Source organism: Rattus rattus, chromosome 7 (assembly GCF_011064425.1).
Source record: "Rattus rattus isolate New Zealand chromosome 7, Rrattus_CSIRO_v1, whole genome shotgun sequence".
Lineage (NCBI taxonomy): Eukaryota > Metazoa > Chordata > Mammalia > Rodentia > Muridae > Rattus > Rattus rattus.
The window spans coordinates 9,520,731-9,543,935 of NC_046160.1; the positions used below are offsets into that span (position 1 = coordinate 9,520,731).

Consider the following 23,205-nt stretch of genomic DNA (forward strand, 5'->3'; position numbering starts at 1 on the left):
TGTAACAAAGCACTGTCTTCTTTCCTACACCTTTCTCTGCCTCCTGCCAAGCACCTGGCACTGCCAGCACTGCTCCTCTGCGCCGCTCCCATGCACACAATGGCATTATCACTGGTGTGCCGGAACGACTTAGGACTGTGTCAACACAAACCACTCTTACACACTAATGTTAGGCCCCCTTCCAGACACACTGCAGACAGACAGCCCTTTCTCAATTACCCTATGAGGACTGTTAGATTTGAGCGTTTCTTGAGACCACTTGCTAACAGCACACATGTCTGTCACAAGGCTTCTTAGTTTTAAAGGACTTTTGTATGCAGCGTTCCACCCTTAAGAGTTATGTGAAGGAAGCTTTGCTGGGATTACTATTCTCAGGCCAGAACACTATTCAAGGACACTGTCATTAGGCCTAGGCCATAAGGCTACCAAACAGAATTTTTTGGACAAGAGACTGTTTACATCCACTGCTCTTTCTGTATATCAGTCTCTCTACTTAACAAAGTTCAGCTAGAGTCAAAATGTGTTTGTAAATAAATTCAGTATTTTCCTTGAGTATGTCAGCATTATGTAATCTACACTACTGTACGACAAAAAATTAAGATCTAACTAAATATCATCACATTTCAACTTATTTATAATTGGTATAAAAAACTTATGACCTAAAGAATATAGCCAGTAAGTATATTTTACTTACTAAAATGAAAGTAAAAATCCACAGAAATTAAGTTAAATTACTAACAAAAAAATTTAAGCACATTTTAGCCAATTAATAGTCCAAATAACAAAGAGAGTTATGACACAGGAGATGAGCTGCAAAAAACATGCACAGAAAAGGCAAGATTTTGTTTAAAACAGCATGCTTCAATTAAATTTGCAAGCAACCTGAGGAGAATGTAAAACTGATACAGAAAACTTCCTTTGCAATTAAATATACATATACAGAGTTATTCTGTTTTGGTTAGAACAAGGAGACAGCAAGTAGCCAGAAATAGCAATTAACGAAAGGGAAACATTTAAGAGGAAAGGCTTTGCTAGACTCATTATAGGGTTCTTCTCGGCCAGAAACAAGTGATTATTTGCAACCAAGTTAGCAAGACAGGAAACAGAGTTAAATCAATCTTTTAATTGGCTTTTCTAAGTAGTTTTGGGAAGAAATATATCTTCTGATTTCTTATGTTGCTACATTTATTTTCACTATTCACCTTAATTGTTCAGATCTCACAGATGACAGATTCTCTTTTTTTTAAAGCAGTTAACTCACTAGTTCCAATTATCACAGTATTTCCTTTGTTAAGAGGAGAGTCAGAGCAAGAGGCAGAGGCCAGGCTGGCTCGGGGCAGCCCTGTCAGCTTATCCTTACCTTGGCTGCTTTTCTCCCGGGTTGACATTTTTGCTGGTTGAGACAAAAATGACATATCTTACAATAAAAACCGAGCATTTTCTTAAATGACTATAGTAATACATGTCTTTGATTACTATAAGTTAATAATAAATTATACTGAATAAAATAAGTCATATTCTTATGAATCAACAATACTCAACTGATGTTAAAAAAAAGCAAGTATGTTTAAAAAGAAATCTTAACTTACCTTGATTGACGATGACATCTTTATGTCTGAAAAAGAATACAAAGAACATATTTATTTTATATAGCTCACCATTAGAGTCACCTGAAAGAATCTGAAATTTTTGATGCCAACACATAGCTTAGATAAATGTCTACGGGTAAAATTAAGGAAATAGTATTTTTCCAGTTTGTCAGTAATCTCAACTGCTAATATATACTGTATATAAAACAGTAAATATCACTCAAGATCATCAAACACTGAAAGCACACATACAAAAAAGAGTATAATACTTAAATCTTACAAAATTGAGATACTGAAGAAAAATGAGTAGAAGACAAAGCTTTTCTATGAAGACTTAAATACATTGACAAGAAAAAAAATGAACTGAAATAGATTAAAAATTCAAATCAAGGGGCTGGAGATATGGCTCAGCAGTTACAAGACCTCACTGCTCTTCCAGAGGTCCTGAGTTCAATTCCCAACACCCACACGGTGGTTCACAACCATCTGCAATGGCATCTGATGCCCTCTTCTGGTGCGTCTGAAGACAGCTACTCATATAAATAAAAAGTAATATAAATAAAAAAAAATCAAATCAGGCACAGCGTTACTCACAACAGGCATGTTGTTACACACAACAGTGTAGAAACACAATTATTGATTTTCATACATGGTAAAGTATAACTTAACTTACTTGTCTGAATTTTTTATAACCTTTGATATTAGTTTTGATGTTGAAACCGTTTTCAATAATTTATTACGACTATCATCTGAATTTTCCCATGAGTTATGTGACTTTTCAGCTGTTGGTGGACGTTTTATGCTAGAAAAAACACATTAATTTCTTAGAGAAACATTCTGAGAATCAATGACATGTAATTGACAGTTTCATCATCAGAAAACGATGGAAGTGGTTAACACTCTCTTAAAGCAAATCCAAGGTGAGAAGGATTAGTGGAGAGGATCTGGCTGGATGAGTGGAGGAGGTCAGCAAGGCAGGCAGGAAGTCTGTACTATGCTGTGATTCAAGGGACCCACTAGGAAAACCCATTATCTGAAAAAAGAGAATCTTTACAATCTGCTGTTAATAGAGGAAAATACTTAAATCTGTGTGTAATAGTTCTCATAGTACACATTTCATTCTACCTATAATTATATTCATGTAGTCAATTTATACATGGGACAAATTTCTAAATACCATGATGCTAAAACAATTCTTGCTTACAGTTTTTATCCAGGATCAAAAATAAACAATATGTGCTACAATAAAGTGACTGATAGTATCAATGAGGAATCCCTGGATTCACAACTGAAATGTTATGTTTATAAATGACTTTCTGGCTGCAATTGCTAACCACCATGAAACTCATCCAGTCTTCGATATCCTGCAATCGTGCATCCAAAGAGCAGTTTAGAAGGGCAAGCACATTTCCAGGAGACCTTAGGCTGAAAAGGAGACTCTGGGACAAAGAAGACACCAAGTCAATCAGAACCTTAAAGAGATCATGAACCTTCCCCACACACAATAAACGGTGAATAACATTAATAAGCTACATTCAAGAAACTCCACAGGAGACCAGGCAGAAGAGCACAAACCCTTAGACAGAACAAGATTTGCATGAGGCGCAGAAGCAAAGCGTCTGTAAATGGCAAACATGCATTAGTTACGTGAAGGGCACTTTGGTTTTTCAAACCTCCATCATAGACTTGAACCAAAACATTAAAATAGCAAGAGAGAAATGCATCACAAGTCTTTTCGGAGTGACTGTCATGTACTTGACTGAAATTCTAACCAGTTCTGGAGATGGTTTAACAGTTTCTCCGAATTCCCCAGCAGAACTATGATAATAAAATACCCAAGGAATGCTAAAGCTCGAGTCTGTTTCTACATAGGACAGTTGAGTTAAACTGGCATCAGTACTGATAGGGAGCTGCAGCAGTGAGCCCAGCATGCATGTCTATGCCCTGACTTGGGCTCCCACACATTTGTTACAATGCTCTTCCCTTCTCTCCCTCTTGCACTTTCAAACACTGATTATTGTGGAAACAGAGAAAAGCTCTCAAACAAGTCTGCGGCATAGAAAAGAGCAGGTAAGATGAATTCATTTCCACACTCAAGCAAGAACTTATCCTCCCCAAACCCAAAGCTGAACTGAGACGCAGCCACAAGAGCTGTTTAAAGGGACCTTGCATGTTGAGGTTGTAATGATGCCAAATGTGGTGAGGATAATTAATATGGCAATTTCTATCCATGGTTATGCATTTATACACAACTACATAAATAATTTTATTATAAAAATATTGTTCGGGTTGTTTATACTTATTTTCCTTTTATCAAATTGTTTTTAACTTAGTTTCTTTGCCAATTGTAACTGGAAAAAAAATTATGGTTTTAACCCTTTATTCCCGACATTCTAAAACAGATTATATAGCAATGAAGAAGTTTTCTCTTGGAATCCATGGATAGACAACTCTTCCCAAATCACAGAATCTAGGTATCTTTACAACCATTCCCTAGCTCTGTACTTGGGGTCAGTTAAAACCTTTTGGTGGGAGCAGAACTCTTGCTCTCTGGAGTTTGTCTGTTTATTTGGAGAGGCTGTGAAGAGGGCTGGGGAGAAGGTGATGCTCGGATTTGTGGGCTCTGATCATTAGAATGAGATTCCTCTTTTTTTTCTCTCTGTCCTTGTGGCTTTTCTTTCTTTTTTTCTGTACCACTGTAAAATAAAGTATAACATGGAACAACACATATTTAAACAAACTTGAAAATCAAAATAACCAAGTGAGTATAATTCAAGACCCTAAATCATATAACTAATATAATTATTTTATTCAATAAGAAAAAATCTTTAGTAAAGAATTAATATTTAAAAATCTAAGGTAATAATACATCCTATAAAGACTGCCCTTTTGGACAGAAGTGTCCTCTAATGAATTCTGTGATTGTGGCAGGGGATTTAAAAGCTCTCTTAACTAACTTCAACATATCTAAATCAGAGCATTAGCAGAACTCTGCATTACTTGTAGAAACAAACTGGCTGGTGACACACTAAGTGCTCGTATTTAACCCACACTGGTCCTGGGTCCCTCTACCCTTTGACTGAGGGCTGTCTCTGTGGGCAGAAGAGGAGGATGGGCTGTGGTACTGAGCTAAGCACTCTTTGGATGAGCTAATCCCTGAGTCTCCATCAAAACTTTAATTGTACTAAAACTGAATGTTTTATTTTAATCTGTTAATGCTACGTTATTTTAATTATAAAAGGTAAGTATAAAAATATCATACACGCATAAAAAAGAAAACTGCAGTTTTGTAAAAGTGAAGTTTAATGCTTTAGAATGACTGTTGAAAACGTTTCTACAAAGGCTGTGAGGGGCTGGAGAGAGGGCTCAGCTGTTCAGAGGGCCTGCTGCCCCTCCACAGGACCAGAGTTCAGGTCCTCATCGGCATCCTTACCAACCCAGCTCTAGTGGTATTCAGTGACCCTCACATAAATGGATATAATAACCACATAAACACATAAATGAAAAACATGTTAAAAACTAAATTAAAAAGGTTATTAAATAAAGGTGAAACAATTTTTAAAGTCATTCTAACATATTGTTTTGCCAGAGTTTTAAATTTCTTACTCTGCCTTTAAACTAAGAATTATGAGCCCACAGGAATATTTTCTGTAAGAGAGTCAACAAAATTTGACCAGAGATGCATCCTTTGAAAAGGAGATTTGTCCTGACAAATGACTAAATACTAATACATTTCAAGCTAAAATGCCTTCTGTACCTATATGTAATTTTTATCACCTTGCACTTGGACATTTAACTGAATTCAATTCAATTGTACAGTTGCTGAGTGTGGTGGCACATGCCTTTAATCCTAGCACTCGAGAAGCACAGGTAGGCAGATCTCTGTTAGTTCGAGGCCAGCCTGGTCTACAAAGCAAGTTCCAGGACAGCCAAGGCTGTTATACAAAACAAAACCCTGTCTTGAAAAACCAAAAATAAAAACAAAACAAGACACGCCCACTGTATAGCCTCAGCTGCACCATAACCCCAGCAGCAATGCGGGGGAAAAACTCAAGACCTGCGCTCCAATATTAAAAGGGTGGACAACGTCAAATGCTTTGTAGTTCTTATGCCAAGGGCATTTAAATTTTCTAAGAAGGTATGTTCAAGAATATGTCACCAATATATACATAAAATAAACGTGTGTGAAGACACGCACACACACAGTCTATATAAAGCAAAAGTCTATCGCACTATAAAAATTAAAAATGTAGTAACATGGGTTGGGGATTTAGCTCAGTGGCAGAGCACTTGCCTAGCAAGCGCAAGGCCCTGGGTTCGGTCCTCAGCTCCAAAAAAGAAAGAAAAAAGAAAAAGAAATGTAGTAACATAATTTTGACTCTTAAAACAATTTTGAATCTGATTCATTTCTGATATCTTTGCACCAGCTACTGATTACTGATTCTTATGTTCAGTTTTTAAAGAAGTGTCTGCTAAGAAACACATTCTCACTGGCAAAATATCAGATTAAACCTTATAATTAAAAAACCAGGCCTGGAGACAGTAAGTGGGTGAAGCGCTTGCTGTGGTAAGTGTGAGGACCTGAGTTTGGATTTCCAGCTCCCGTGTAACCAGCATTGGAGGTGGATCCTAAGGGTTTGGTGGCCATCCAATGTAGGCAAAATTGCAAACCACACGTTTAGTAAGTAGCCCTGTCTTGAAAACTAAGATAAGGCATGAGGAACGCCTAACATCAATCTATGACCTCCACATATGCAGATAGCTATGTGTATACATGAACACACACATTCACATAACACACACAAAGGTGGAAGGGAGGTCTGAATTTGATGTTACTTCTTTATAACATCAAACTATCCTTTATGCTTCAAAGAGATTTTTCTTTTTGGGCTCCTTTTTTTTTTTTTTTCTTTTTTTTTCGGAGCTGGGGACCGAACCCAGGGCCTTAGCGCTCTACCACTGAGCTAAATCCCCAACCCCCTTTTTGGGCTCCTTAAAAGCAAAACCCAGCGGCCCTACCCAATAAAGGAACAAAACCTGGCGCTCCTGATCCATCTTTACTACTGTGCTGATCACTACAACACCTATTTAAGAAAACCAGTTAAAGTTAAACTTATTGAATTAAAAAATAAAAAATAAAAATGGGGGGGCTGGAGAGATGGCTCAGTGGTTAAGAGTGCTCTTCCAGAGGTCCTGAGTTCAATTCCCAGTAAACACATGGTGGCTCACAATCACCTAATGAGATCTGATGCCCTCTTTTGGTGTGTCTGAAGACAGCTACAGTGTACATATATATAATAAAGAAATAAAATCTTTTTAAAAAAAGAAAAGAAAACAAAGATGTGGAAATAAAGAATACAACTGATTGATTTTTTTAAAAAAAAAATGGATGTTTATTAAAACTATATACTAAGGGCTGGAGAGATGACTCAGCAGTTAAGAGCCCTTGCTACTCTTGCACATAACCTGGGTTTGGTTCCTAGCACCCACATATCAGCTCACAATTGCCAGTAACTCCAGTTACAGGGGATTTCAAAGTCCTTTTCTAGTGGGTATTGCATGATGTGCTCACCCAAAGGCAAACGTAACGATGAAATAAAAATTAAACAACCTTGAAGAAAAAAACATTATTATAAATTTCTATTATAAATGTTTTATTACAATGTCTTCTCCTGAAAAATAAACCAAAGACAGTTTACACTCTTTGAAAGGAAAGAGCAATGTACCGTCTGTAATGAGGTTCTGGAGAGAATTTATAAAGCCCTAATGGTCTCTTTATCGCCTCAGCATCCCTGTAGCCACCTGCTTTGGTAATGCCACAGTATGCACCATTCAGACACTGGCATTCACTTACTGAAGAGAGAAAGCCCTTTCCATCAGCTTACGTCATCTACTTTTAAACTGCTTGCCCTCATGCATTAGCAAACAACAAAACACCCTGCTCGGTACAGCTGGTTTCCTATAACCTTCCAAACTCTGTGCACCAACCACTAAAAACAAAACAAAACAAAAGGTGGGCAAACGTCATTTAAGCACTATCATCAGAACAGTAAATTACTGGATTGATGGGGACATGGAACTCAAGTCTGTAATACACCAGAACATTTGTAATGCAGCATCCTCCTGCCCCTAACACCCCAAGTGGACAAATGCATGTCACTATAGAATACTTTGACGTATGCCTCAGTTTTCTGATTTTTGTTAATGAAAAAGTTGTAATAGCCTTTAACCTCTAAGGTAGATACATAATAAAGATCCTATTTTACTTTTAAATGCTATTTTTCAAATATGTCAATTGTTAAGAAAAAGTACTTATATAGCAATAAATTTCACAATAGTATCAATAAATTTTTGCTGAAAAACAAAAGCAAACATTAACAACAAAACTCCAGGAAATGAAATGGCTCTCTCTATCTCTCTAGTAAGAAGCAAAAGCTTCTGGAATAAAAATTGATTTTTTTATTAATATAAATAAGCACAGTGTCCTCAGGCTAAGTGTCTCATTCACAACTAAAGAATTCAAGACATGCGCACTTGACTCCCACAGAGCTCTTGGAATTCTTTTCATGAGTACCTAGTTTATCATGCACAGTTGTGCTTGGTCAGTGCCCCCACCCCATGACAATCAGGCACCTTTTAGCAGCTGAAGAAAGAGTTTCTTTTCTTGCTATCGATATAGAGCTGGTATGATTCTGTTTTCTGTTTATACCACTTCCATTGGTTATACAGGACATAGAAATAGCTTCTCGAAGACTTGGTTGGCCTAAAATAGTTAAAAAAGAAATTGTAACAAATTTCAAAATATTCCTTAAGGAACAGAGTTTTAAAAATTAAGTTTGTAGTATTTAGAAATAGTAAGTAGATGTCCCCGCCCATAACATTCATCAAACAGCACTTGAGATTTAATACCATCCATACGGACCTACAGAGAAGCTGCACTGAGCCGCTGGGATACTAGGCCCACTCACTCAGCTAAATAGGTGCTTTAATATGGCAGCTCTGAGGCATATGACAACCATACACTTTATAAATTCCTGATATTTTCCATGTCAAACTTTAGTGTACTATTCTATATAAATGAATTTATATAAAATAACTTTTACAGTAAAGGGCTTGGAATAAATGTCTGGTGGGTAGGAAGGTAGGCAGCTGTGGTCAGAAGAGTCAAAGCTACAGACTAAGTATGCCTATTTACTAACAGTTAGGTTTATTTAAAGAGTGGGAATAGAGTACAGTAATAGACTCAAGTAAAATTGAACTGTTCAGCTAAGACAATTTCATGTTGGGTTTTCTTTACAAATAATATTTAATTAAAGTTGTCCATGTATGGACTGAATCGAGCATTCCAGAGTGTTGCAAAACCTGGTGGTTTCACTGTATTTTTGACAGGTCTTGGGACTAACTAGTTCCTAACCACCTATGGAGCATCCTTAATACAGTGCCCCAGATCCCAACACAGACGGGTAAGACAGGCAAGAGGGAAGGGGGAAGAGCAGCTGCATTTATTTTTCAAAACCTCTTGGGAAGGTACTTACATAAGAGCACTCCCCCCTCAAACTACAGAAACTTTTGCTATAAAATCCATTACTAGTTAGTATCCCACATAGGTGACTTCTTGTATTCATAACATTTAAATTATCATGGTGAAATACTTTAGCAACTTAAAAATGTTCAAGTCAGTAGCATTTACCATATCTGTGGTGCTGTGATGGCCAAGGTAAAAATGGTCTAAGGAAGGAGGAAGAGCTCTGATGTTCAGTACCCCTTCCACTTTCTTATTCTCTTCCTGGTCAAGCTGCTGACAAGCTTTCTCAGTCTAATGACTTCGTTCTTTAGGAGGGCAGCATTTTGTCTTCTCTATTTGCAATTATTTTAGAATATTTTCCCTTTTCTCTTGTCCCAAAGCAAGAGATACCATTAGTCCTTTTGATTTCTAGCCACTATTTCTCAAAAGTAGAAACAACAAAGGCATGGGATTCATGTATAGGAGCAGCCTCTGCTGCTTGGTCTGAGACAACAGTTACCAACACAACTCTGAACTCTGAAGTCTCAGGAGTGCTGTGTGGATGCGGAGGAATTACTTCATGTTCTGAAACAATTGTCACTGAGTTTAGTGCTCCCATTAAAGAAATTCACACCTTACAACCTGACTAACACAATTTACCTATTATCAACCTATGGCAACCCTTGCCATCTCCTACGTTATATGTATACAAACTAAATGACATGTCTGTGCCTTTACAATGGAACATTTTATATCTTTGATTTATTAAGTTTCCTTGGTTTGAAAAAACCGACTCTTACCTTTAGATGACTTCTAACACACTCTGTACTAATAGCTTGTCTTTGTATAACTGGTACTGACATGTACTCTCAAATTATATTCACTAGGTCAGCCCCTCCCCAGAGCTTCTCATGGGTTTCCAGGTACCAGCCAAGGCATAACTGGTCTTCCTAGCAGTTAAAATTGCTCTCTGGACTTTCCTCTATGCTCTCAAGTACAGGTCATTTTCTTTTGGCAAGGATTCAGTTGTAACTGGTGCATATATTATGAACATATGCTATCAAAAGGAAAAAATTTTGTGATATAAGAAACTTAAATGACTGGCCACCTTAAAAAAACTTCAGGGAAGGAGGGAGATCTCTGTGAGTTCAAGGCCAGCCTGGTGTAGAGAATTCCAGGACAGCCAGAACTGTTACACAGAACAACCCCGTCTTGAAAAGAAAGAAGCCTAAACCTGTAGGTGAAGTCAGTGCTGTTATACAGAAGAGTTAAAGGAACCTACTATAATCACAAGGAGCTCAAACAAGCAAAGACTTTTGTATTTCCAACTCGAGACTCTTCTTTACAATGTACTAATTACCTTTACTTGGCATGGACTTTTTCACTGAGGCTACATGATCTTCAGAGATTGCAAGACGCCTCAAAACATCAGCCAGCGCTGCCTTCAGCACAGTGATCTCATCTTCCTGTTGCTGAACTCGTGACTCCAGAGCTGAGAGGCGATCTTGAACATCAGAGGTGCTTGCAGCAGAAATGCTATCGTCTAGAAAGAGAAAACAGTGACTGTTTTAAAACCAGACTGCTCAAAAAGACTTTCCTTCTGGTGAGAAAATTACACAAAGTAATTTTTATAAAACAAACAATAAGTATTCCTTGTTTATAAGAGCAACTTCGAGAAAAATGTTTCCCATGACTGATTCCCTGTACAGTAATACTACCTTAGTTTTCTTATGAAGTGTTCCCTACACGGATCACTTTGTGAGCATGAGAATAGTTATCACGAAAAGCACACTAAGTCCTCCCTTTTAATCACTCATGACCTTGCATCTCTGGGAAACAAGACAGCAACCCATCAGACTCACGCTTGACCCCTGACTGGAAGGCCTCTCCCTTGTCCTTACTACCACACTCTTCCACCACCAAAAACACGGCCCTGTCATGAAAGTAACGAGGACTTTTTTCTGTTCTTCCTTTCCCAACAGTAGAATCTCTTCAAAGAGTAATGGCTGGGTGTGGGAGCACATACCTGCCAGGACTGGCACAAGTTCCAAGCAAGTCTGGGCTGTACTGTAAGACTATCAAACGGAAGTGGAGAGCCAACAGGATGGCACAGCAGGTAAGATGCTGCTGGCCTGAGACCTATCACTGGGACCCACACGGTGGGAGGGAAAGACAACTTCTACAAATTTCCGCTGACCTCCACACTATTGTACAAGTACACTTCTGCCATAAATAAATAAATGTAAAAATAAAAATAAACAAAGCACTACCAACAATAGTAATAACAATAAACCAAAACCAATAAAGAAAAATAAAAGATGGTGTTTCTATAAAGCTCCTATGTAACATACTAGGCATACAGCAACGAAGACTATTTTAAGTAAGTTTTACCTATAACAACATTATTAAATGCTTTCAAAGCCACTTCAGTTTAGAGTCCACTATTTGCTGGTCGATTAGAATAAAAATGTACAGCTATACACAAAAATCAAATGCTATTGGTTAACTCAATATTAGAAAAATGCTGAGGAGAAACACTGACTTAATAGACACATTTGGTCTATTATTGGATCGAGAGTACAATGTAAACTAAGTAAATCATACACTCTAGGGCTGAGTGTGCCATTTTGCTCAAGCTGAAACAATACAAATGCATTTCCTTAAACAGCTAACTCCAAGTCTGAGTCCACACGGACACACCCCCTCAGCATTCCCAAGCTGAACCTATACAGCGGGCACTATTCACACTGAGACCCACGTATCAACTGAACTCCCAAGGGGCAGTGCTCTCCCCCTGCCTTTAGTGGATTTCAGTGACGATTTTAGAGAAGCAACAACAGTATTGAAAAAAAGCTGTGTTTTTGTCTTTAACTTCAAGTTCTTGTTCTATATTAACAAGCTACATTATCTTAGACAAGTTTGAACCTTAATTCCTTATCTTTAAAGGAGGAAAGTATAAAAAGTATATTATATACAAATGAAAATTGAAGGCCTTGACACATCTGTTACATGAAAAAAGCAGGTATGTCAAAATCTGAGATGGTTTAACAAAGAACTGGTAAGAATAATCATTCTCTCATCTTATAATTTTTATGTATTTTTTACATTTTTACTAACATATGAATTATACATAATGAGTTTCATTATGACCTTTTCACACAGGTACAGAATATACTTTGACCACATTTGTACTCCCATTATCCTCTTACCCCTCCTCCAGCTGCTGCCGATGCCCTTCCTCTCTCTGTGTGTGTGTGTGTGTGTGTGTGTGTGTGTGTGTGTGTAAAATCAACTGAGTTTCATTAGGTAAGTCACAGAAGTGTTTTTTTTTTTTTTTTTTTTTTTTTGGTTTTTTTTTCGGAGCTGGGGACCGAACCCAGGGCCTTGCGCTTCCTAGGTAAGCGCTCTACCACTGAGCTAAATCCCAGCCCCCACAGAAGTGTTTTTACAGGACTATTGGCACCATAAAAGTTTATTTATATATTATGTAATTTTATTATTTTTATTAAAATTTTATTTATATATGTATATAATTTACACACACACACAAACATGCATTTTTTTTCTAGGTATGTGGTGTGAACATCTGTGTGGGTGCAGGTAGACTTATGTATGTCTGCACATGTATAGGCCAGAGGCTGACATCAAATATCTTCTATTATCTCTCTGCACCTTAATTTTATGTTTTGTTTCTTGGCCAAAACTAGAGCTCGGCTGGTTTGGCATCCCTCAGCTTCTGCCTCTAGCACTGGGCTCATACAAATGTACTGCTGTGCCTGGCTTTCATGTGGATACTTGGGATCCACATGCAGGTCCCTCGCCTTATGTTACAGAGCCATCTCTGCAGCCCCAAGCATCTCTACACTGCCTTTCCCTTGTCACCTAGCTGACTTCTGGGAAGCCCGTACTATGGCAACTGTTCAGTTCAGTCCCTGTTTTCCACCTTACAGGGAAAACAGCAGCAGCACCTCTTCTTTCCGGGGACTCAGACTGCAGGTCCTGTGAGTTCTGGTGCCTCACTCTTACATTAACAGGTTGAAGCGTATGTGACGGCTCTTTTAGTCTGTATAAAAACAACTGATAGCATTTTCATGTGGTTCAGTCCGTATTAAACACTACAGAAATGGTCATTAGACACCAGGCCAGATAGACACCTTCCAGATTTTCGGAGAGGGAGGTATGCAGCATGCTTTCTCTCTTCATAAACACTGTAAGGATTTCCTTAGGACTGTCAGTAATAAAGTAACTCCTGATTGCTTTGAGTCCCAGTTTTGAATCTCAAGGCTTGGACTACCAATACTAGGAACAAGTCTTACACTTCTGCGAATTAATGATATGGCCTAATAAATCATGTTTTTGCAAGCCACTGTTTATAAGTCAAACCTTCTAATTAAGCCAGTAAACTACATGGCTATCACCTTCTAAACTGTTCTGAAATTATGAGGGATAGACTGTAATTTTAAGTCACCCGCGCAGTCTGTCTGATGCCTCTGGGAAGGCAGGGAGCCCAGTGAGAAGTCTCTTAGAATGTCGTGCCAACACAGCCACACTGTCTTCTATCCATTCCTTTCCCCTCCTTTTGAATGGCTAGGATTGTTACTTTGTGAATGTTGGATAGTCAATGAAATGTAATTCTGTCTGTCAAGATCTTCTCAAACCTGATAAGTCCTATAACAAGCTTAAGGCAGTTTTTTTAAAGGCACAATAATCACAAAGTTAGAAATTAACAACAACCCTCACTGGTACTGTACTTTTCATATGAACTACTTCATTGCTTTCCCATGCTGTCCACATTTTATATTGGAGGAAAAACCTCAAGATATTAAATAGCTTGTCCAAGGTCACCAAGCTACTCTTGATATCTGAGACTTCAAACAGAAGCCCAACTCCCAAATTAAGTGCCCTTTATTTTACTTCACACGCCATTCTAATAATAATCCCACGAAGAGTAAATAAACTGATCCTTTAAAGGTAGAAGGGCCTTAAACGGTCGGTCGGTCGTTAGCAGGCCAGTTACTAATGAACCTGTGTCTCACTCCAGGCTGGCTGAACAATGAAAGCCACTCTGGCTAACACACAGATGAGGACTAAAGTGAAGTTGCATAGTTCTTTCCTCTAGAGGTAAAAGGAAACAACAAAGGACGAGATGTCCTTTGACCTCCACAAGAATAATACACAGAAGTGCATTCCCCTTACACACACACACACACACACACACACACACACACACACACACACACACACACACAGAGTTAAAAAAAGCAGAGATAGAATCATTTTGCCTTTCTTTATGATTTTGTCTAAGCACTGCCTGATGTCCAACTTAAGATAAGCTCTGCCTTTGGCACAGAGGCCCACAATAATAGACACAGACAATAAAATACAACAAAGCTAAAGTTGCAATCACAGACTAATGTCGGGAAAGAGACTATCTATCTCTTTTTAAATTTAAATGCACTTTATTTTTAGACAACACACTTTTTTTCTTTAAAAAAAAAAAAAAGCCCCCACTCCAAATAAATCAAGGTAAAAATAAAAGCTCAAGATGTCCCATTTGTCCTAAGTCCTGGTGTTGCGTGGATGGTAAGCAGTGGTCAATTATGGTGACAGGTGAGAGATCCAAATTGTTAACATTTTTCCACCTCTGAGCCCTCCTTAAGAAAATATGGAGTCCCATCATCTTCACAGTGGTCCAGGAGAGCAGCCATGCCATCTGCATTCATATTTTCACCAGTAAAAAAAACTGTAGTTATTGAAATTAGCAAGGATGTGCTTTATTTGCTCGCAGCTCCAGTCATAAAAGACTTCACTCTTTCTGGTTTCTGTTCAAGTTTGCCTTTGAGTGACTTCACGCAGTCTTTGATGTACTCTGTAGGCCTCTTTCGTGAGGCTGGTTTCTTGTTAAGTTCGTGACGTCAACACGGGTGACGACTGTGCTTTCGGGGCCTTTGCCTCCAGACCTTCAGCAGAAGCATTTCCACCAGAGCTAATCATCTTGCCCTCCGCCTCCAAGCACAGCCTGACCGCTAACTTCCGGGTCCTGTAGATGTCAGAGAACAGCTCATCATGGCTGATTAGGTCCCGGAAGATGATCATGGTGATGGCTGGGAACAGCAGCACCAGCCTGAGAGTGCCAGTCGTGCGGCAGGAGCTGCACTCCAGGGGAGGAGAGAGCAGACAGGAAAGGCTGAAAAGAGACTCTTAAAGCCAGCAATCCCAAGCATTTTGTAGAAAAGTAACAGAGACTGAGAATGACAAGTTCGGTGCTTGTTCACGGTTATGCAGGGATACGACCAGCCCCTCTCTCTAATGACAGACTTCATGTCCAGGGCTCGCTCTCTGTGTAGTTTGAAAACTTCCTTTTCCCAGTGTAACACAAACTCATTCACAATCAACTTTTAGGAATACATCTGTTTGACACATATATTTTTGAGTTCTCTTATATTCCCTTTTCTTAGTTTCTTTTCCTTATACCATGGCAGTCCTTTGTTTTGTGTTTTTTTCTTTCTAAACGGTTTCTAGGCTTGAGGATAATAAAGTAGATAAAAATAAAATTCTCAGGAATTCTTAAACCAGTGGAAAAAGGAAAGGAAAGGGAGATAGAAAGATCTACAAATGCTTTACCTGTCAGCAGTCTGCTTCCTACTGCAGGCCAGTCTCTTTAATTAGGACATGTGACCAGACTACAGAATCAGTGGATACTGATGCTAGGCTAGCTAGCTCTGTTCATTTTGCTTCTGTTACTATCAATCACAGGCTTGTTTACCGAACTTGAGGAAACATCATCTTTGCAGAAATAAATATACGGCATTCTAAATATCCTCAAGCTGGCAACCCAGAATTGCATTAAAATAAGACATGGCTTTATTCTTTACACCTTCAGAATTTTAATACTTTATATAAATCGTTTGAAAATAGAACACTATAATATTTTGTTTGCCTATTGGTGGGGTCACGACTGTAATTTATGATGAGAACCTCCATTTAGAATAACAGAAAGGAAAAGTGACCAGAATATATAGTGTACATATGAAGAACTAAATTTACTAATTTAAAAAGTTAGGGTTGGAGAGATGGCTCAGTGGTTAAGAGCACCGACTGCTCTTCCAGAGGTCCTGAGTTCAAATCCCAGCAACCACATGGTGGCTCACAACCATCTGTAATGGGATCTGATGCCTCTTCTGGTGTGTCTGAAGACAGCTACAGTGTACTTATATAGAATAAATAAATAAATCTTTAAAAAAAAAGTTAACTATGTTGAAAACTGTAATAAAAAGGTGTCTCAGATGTAGTATATACATGAATATATGTACATAATACATACCCCTACCTATTTCAATTCTAATATTTCCTTTAGGGACAGTGCAGTTTCATTATGTAGAACAGACTAGCCTAAAATTCAGAGAAATTCTGCTGTCTCTGACTCCCAATCCTTGCCATTAAAGGTGCGCACCGCACCGCCCAGCCTTAATCTTTCTTTTTAGTGTTTCTATATATGATTTTACAGCTAGAGCAATGCTTACCTGTGAAAATAACCTCCAATTTAATAATCTATATTATGGGAAATTAAACAAGTCTTTGTATTGTTTAAATAAAAAGAAAACAGTCTCAAGAATGAGAACATTTTAAAAAAATGAACGTGCTTACAGATTCGCTGATGTATATATGCAAACTGAAAATACACACGCACACGCACGCACACACACACGCACACGCACACACACACAGAGTAAAAGAAGGACAAACTTTTAAAACTAGGAAGAAGCCACCATTTACTGGTGTCTACTCAGTTCTGGGCACTGAGACTGAAGTCAGTCAGTCAGTCAAACAGGTTGCAGCACTCCCGCTGTACAGTAAGAGCACTGTAGCTGCTAGAAGTAACCTGTCCAATGACGTGCATCTCGTAAGACACAGCACTGGGGGAGGGTGTGTCAGAGCGCAGTACATTAGGGCCATAAAACTGTGAGCGCCACACATTCTGCTACTGTATAATGACATGAGAATCAGAAATTCTGACCAAATGGAGCTGTCTTATCTCCTTTTAAGGTTTTTAGATTTTACTTTATGTGTATGGGTGTTTTGTCTGCATGAATGTCTGTATCCCTACCACACGTGTGCCTGGTGCTCTTTAAGGCCAGAAGAGGACATACAGATGCGGTGAGTTATCATGTCTACCATGTATGTGCTGGGAACTGAATCCAGGTCCTCCAGAAAAGCAGCCAGTGTTCCTAACCACTGAGTCAGCTCTCCGCTTCCTGTTCTTTGTTTTTTACTTTTCTAGACAGGGTTTCTCTGTGCAGCCCTGGCTGATCTGAAACTAGTTCTGTAGACCAGGCTGGCCTTGAATTCACAGAGATCCCCCTGCTTCTGCCTCCTGAGTGCTACTGCCTGGCTAAAGATGTATTTATTTTATGTACATGGGTATTGTGTCTGCATGTACATCTGCAAACCAAAGAGCAGCCATGTAGGTACTAGGAATTAACTCAGGCCCTTTGGAAGAGCATGAAATGCTCTTAACCACTAAGCCCTGCATCTTTATTTTTAATGATGAAACAATTACTCGAAATCTCTCAAGGGTAGGTAAACTGGAAAGGAAGACCAAACTCTGAAGAATCATCCATAAGACTACAAGTTCCCACAACCTCTGCTGCACACCTATTACTGCAGGGAACCTGAATCCTGGATTACACGTAAAACAAAACACGTTCCCCACCCCCTACCCGGGCCAGAGCCTGAGAAGAACCAGGTGCTGCAGGGCGGAGTTAATCCACCCAGGCAGTTCTGGAACTGTAATGCACGCAGCAGCCAGTGCTGGGGTAGGAAGGGCTTGCCTGCTGCATGTTCTTTTCCTTCCACCAGTGCTTCACCTGGGTGTGGGAGGCAACAAAAGTAACTCAGCTTCCTAGAGAAAGCAGAGATGCGATGACAGAAGACGTCCGTAAGCCTGCACACAAAATCCTCCAAGCTGCGCAAGCCCAAATCAACTGCAGTCAGCAAGGCGAGGCGGAGTTCACAGTGAAGGGAGCAGACCAATGCCCAGTGCCCACGCTGGTCCACGCATGTGAGTATATGAACTAAGCTGCTGGACCATTCTTTCTCTCCTCTTTCTTTTCTTGCCCTGAACACCTGAACCATCTTTCTGCTGATGTGTGAGTGTCTCTAGAGCAGAGTCTGGGAAATACAAAGGGAAAACATTTTTTAAATAAGTGAACAATGGGAATCTTAGTAAAAAGCAGAAAATTTTAAATGGAAATTTTAGAAATGAAAGTAGTTCTTTAGTTTCACGGGAGTTCAAAAGAGAATGACAACTATAAAGAAAAGAGAATAAACTTATCAATGGACATCCCTTAATCTCAACACAAATGGGAACAGTAAACATAACACCAGGCCTGATATTTATGCCTGTGTCTCAGTCAGGAAGATGTGAAGAGTCTGGGCAGAGGTGGATCTAAACAGTGGCGAGGCTTCACAAACTGATAAGTGAAAATTACAAATTCATTTAAATTGGGTGGACTAAAATCCTGCAATCATATGCAAAAATATGTAAGTAAAATACAAAGGCAAAATTATAAAATGTCAGTTACATAAAAGTTTCTATACTTTAAGTAGGAAGAAGCACATAAACAATACAGAAAAGAACTACCACTCACACCAGTAGAGACTGGCACGTGACTGCATTAGAATTCAGAACACACGCACAAGAGACAGCGCAATCTACAAACAGAAAACAGGCAGGTGTTATCACACAGCACTACTAAAAGAATGGCATCCGAGATAAACAATTCCTACAAATCAGTTTTTAACCCTGCAGAAAAACTGGCAAAAAGCCTGAACACAGAAAAGGAAATATTACAAATGAGCAATGGGAAAACGGGATGAGGCCTGAGCACAGCATTAATCTTGGCAAGGAAAACTGCAACAATACAAAATACGATTTTATGCATATCTGTGCAGCGGGGGAGGCATTTTTCTCTTCTGTAGAAGATAGGGCAAGATGAACAGATTATATTCACTTTTTTGTGGGTGACGATGGAATTACTTTTGCAAATTAAATTCCAAAAAATTAGAAATGAAGTTGAACTCCCAAAGAGCCCTAGGTTTTATAGCATACAAACATAAAAATCAGTTATTAATAATATGATCCTAAGATCTATTACATGTCAATCTATTTATTAAAGAGCCCATCTATAAAAAAGGTACAATGTAAATTGCCAGGCTGACTTCAAATTCAGAGACCTAGAGCTGAGATTAAAGGCGAGTGCCATCACTTCTGGCTGAAGTGCCAGGCAGTCAGTCACCAGACAGAAGAGTAAAGACAGATTACACAGGAACACTAGAAACGTCCAGAGTAAGAACTCGGAGAAACCATTACAGCAGCACATACTGCTTAACTAACAACTGTACAATCAAATGACAGTCAGTAGGAGTTAATCAATAAGTCACTATATTCTGGCATGCCACACAGGTCATAACAAGGACAGTGCACATTTATAATCACAAACGCTGAATGCAGAATGAACGAACTACACTGCAGAGGAAAACCTGCAGCCCAGCATCAATGCTGCAGTGTCTGTGCAGAGCCGTTTCAATTGGGAACACACACACAGAAATGCTGGAACAAGTCTCTGGGAAATAGCATTTCAGAGAATTTTTCTTGTTATTAATTTTAGGTGAATTGTATATAAAGTAAGAGTAAGCAAAGTAATTTTTTGTTTGTGGTTTTAGGAGACAGGGTTTCTCTCTATGTAGTCTGGTCTGTCCTGGAACTGTGTAGATCAGGCTAGCCTCAAATTCACAAAGATTCACCTGCCTCTGTCACTCAGTGCTGGGATTAAAGGAGTGTGCAAGCCCCGCCCAGTGACAAAAAAATTTTTAGAGGGTACTTTTGAGGTCCTGTTCACAGATAAGGACTAGAGAAACTAGGAATTAAAGCACTCAGGCTTGTCTCTTCAAAAGAAGAGCTATATATGCCAGGGCCAGGCACACCAGTGTCCCCCTGATTAGTGTGTTTATCCCAGACTCTCCCTCCCTAGACCTTTAGCTTAAGCTTTCTTTCTTAGACAATACACCCATCCTGAGTGAGGATGTCACTTGATGGCCTCTGCTACCTCACTCAGAGACCAGATTCCAGGCCCTTACAGAACCCATCTTCACATGTACTTTACAAGAGTTCCAAAGTAGTCACACCTTAAGTTTTATTGTGCATGGAACTTGGGATTGAGATCACTGTTAGCAGGAAACTTTCCCCCAGAACTGTACTGTAGTTAAACATGTCTAAGATAAACTGTCTAGCGTCAAGACTCTGGAAGTTTGAACCAGCACCAGCTACTGAGAACGCCGAACAAGACCTCCTTCTTGTTCACAGGATCCTTCCTCGGCTGGCATGAGGCTTGGAGGGACCCCAACAATTTTAAATAAAGAGCAAAGTAGAATTATGCTGAAATGTAAATCTGTTTAGTAATGTACCTAAATTTTCAGTTCAAGTTTGGTTATCTTACAGAATTTTTTGTTCAATTAAGTGAAAATCCTTCTGCAAAAGTGAAAATATGATATTCAAAAGCTATTACCAGTAACAAGAGGCATGGAATCATTACAAAGTACTCAAAGGTCTTCAAATACTATCTCTCTCTCTCTCTCTCTCTTTTTTTTTTTTTTTTTTTTTTTTTTTTTTTGGTTTTGGGAACCAAACCCAGGGCCTTGTGCTTTCTAGGCAACCGCTCTACCACTGAGCTAAATCCCCAACCCCTCAAATACTATCTCTTAAAGACACATCTACAACTGATTTGCCACTTAGTGGACACACACACACACACACACACACACACGCACGCGATATGTAAGAGTTTGTTTCTTTTTCTACTTGCTGAGCCACCTGGTCAGCCCTCAGCAACTTACTTTTATTGTCTATTAACTGGAATTGGTTGTCATTAAATATGGCTACATAAGATCAGAAATTATGTAAGTCCATATCAAAACGTCAATGCCTCTTCATATTCTGCAACAGCTAAGACTAATTCCATGAAGTAACTGTACGGACTGCTCTTCCAGAGGTCCTGAATTCAATTCCCAGAAACCACATGATGGCTCACAACCATCTACAATGGGATCTGGTGCCCCCTCTTCTGGCACATACTTGCATACATACATAAAACAAATAAAATCTTAAAAGAAAATGAAATAGAAGTCATTTTAACAACTGTAATCCAAGGATGATGCCTAGTTTCAAAAAATGTAATATTGTATTATTAATCCAATACAAAATTTAAAACATGTACAGGTAATTCTGTTTCTATGAGGGGTTTTGGTTGGGCTTGACTGAAGGATGAAGTGCACCATCTGATTATTTGGGAGGACTATTTTAAATTACTGTGCACTGAAAGCTGGTGCTTTAATCTTTCCTCAAGGATAATAGATTACATACCTAACCATGTTTCTTAGGAGAAGAAAATCATGTAGCACAAAATCCACTCGGCCCTCTCCACACATTTGCTATAAAGTGAACAGTTTTAAGTACCCAGAGTACTCAGGCAGAATTCTTGTGCCATTATTTTCGGGTATACTAAGGAGCTCGCAGAGAGCAGGACCTTGATTAGTTCCTCATCTCCAGCCTCTTTTGTTCAGCAGTAGAGTCTGACAAACAGGTCTCATCTACATGCAGGAACCACACAGCGAAGCCACCCAGCAGGCTGGCTTCCGCTCTTAGCACTTCTGCTGGTTTCCTGCTGCCTTTCCGGACACTCCAAGCAAACCCCAGCTCCAAATCTCACGACATACTTGACATTCTGAGGAAATCCTCTCCATCCAGATGGCCTACCACAAAGCACATCTATGCTGGCACAAATGAAACACGCTTGAGCTAAGAGTTTTCTTCTCATTTATAAAGTGACACAAAGAAGCTGAAGGCGACCAAGCAAACAGGAAACAGACAAACCCTGGGCTGCGGAGGGCAGCGGAGAGAGCTGATGTGCAGCAGCATTCGCCTCGATGTGGCTATCCCGCCGCTCTCCAGCTACTGCTTCAAATCCAAACCCTAGCTTTTCTCCTGAAACTGCAACACAATACCACTTCTATAAATACCACTTTAGAAGCACAAATGCATTTTTTTCTCGTAGGAAATAAAAATAAATACAGTGCAGAGTGGCAAGTCATACTTCCTTCTTCCTTTTGCTTTTGTTTAAAATGAAACCCACTCAAAGCATAAAGAATGATCATTTTCATTAATTTTTAAACCTAAAATTTAGACTATATGATGTATTATAACCATTTCACTAATAAACATAATCAGTAAGTTATTTTCAAAATTATTTAAAATGTTAAACCTGTAGTAGCGTCAAGTAAGTTATGAGGTGAGACAGTTCACGACTGGTTACATACTCTCGTCTTATCCACTGATGCTTGCAAGTAATGTAAAATCATAAACATTTGCATCTGTCTCACATTATATAAAGCTAGGTGACAATGAATATAATGTATTTTTTGTGTGAGTACTTCTAAAGTCAACTAAAACAAATTCACAAAAATGTGTTAAAGATGCCAGAGGATTTTCCTCAATTTATTACTTTAAAATTTTATATTTATGAAGAACCTATACCAACCCAAAATAAGCACAAGCAATATGACTGCGGTAAACACATTCACACACCAAGAGAGTAGTTAATAGATGAACCGTAATCCAAACTGAACATGCAGCGCTGTGAGCATTGGTGAACTAGAAGTGGGATAGAAGTGGAATGCAGAAAACCACCCACATTTATTTCCAACAACCTTTGTGGGAAAGTGGGAACATTTAAAAGAGTGTTCTACAGTAAGACTTCAGAAAGCAATTGTTCTTATTAACAACTGGTACAGCTCAAACAACAGGGTAAGCAAGTGAGAGACTAACAGGACAAGTGAGTTGCAGAATGTGTCTGAGTTATCACAGACTAGGAAGCCTTCAAATTCTTGATAAATGATTCAGGAAGGGCCAGAAGCAGTTCTATGTTCACTTCAATCTCCCAGTTTCGGCCTGGTTCAACAGTTCTTATACTACGTGACGGCCTCATGAGCTTAGGGCTGCCACATTCTGTTAAGGTGCTTTCTACCTAGGATAGCAAAAGCACTTCTTTCTCTTCT

At 39.0% G+C, this 23,205-nt stretch overlaps 1 protein-coding gene and 1 pseudogene across 2 annotated transcripts in view; both read right to left on the reverse strand.

The window, feature by feature from the left end:
* Eml4 (EMAP like 4) overlaps nucleotides 1–23,205 on the reverse strand; it is a 115,230-nt gene that overhangs the window by 45,266 nt on the left and 46,759 nt on the right. The window contains exons 2-7 of one of the 2 annotated variants that reach the window (XM_032908770.1): nucleotides 10,454–10,636; nucleotides 8,223–8,352; nucleotides 4,112–4,285; nucleotides 2,263–2,391; nucleotides 1,590–1,615; nucleotides 1,361–1,393 (exon numbers count right to left, since the gene is read on the reverse strand). In XM_032908770.1, coding sequence (XP_032764661.1) covers nucleotides 1,361–1,393; nucleotides 1,590–1,615; nucleotides 2,263–2,391; nucleotides 4,112–4,285; nucleotides 8,223–8,352; nucleotides 10,454–10,636 — 675 coding nt within the window. The remainder of the gene's footprint in view (nucleotides 1–1,360; nucleotides 1,394–1,589; nucleotides 1,616–2,262; nucleotides 2,392–4,111; nucleotides 4,286–8,222; nucleotides 8,353–10,453; nucleotides 10,637–23,205) is intronic. The other variant, XM_032908771.1, reaches the window with a different exon arrangement.
* LOC116905796 lies at nucleotides 14,605–16,223 on the reverse strand (annotated as a pseudogene).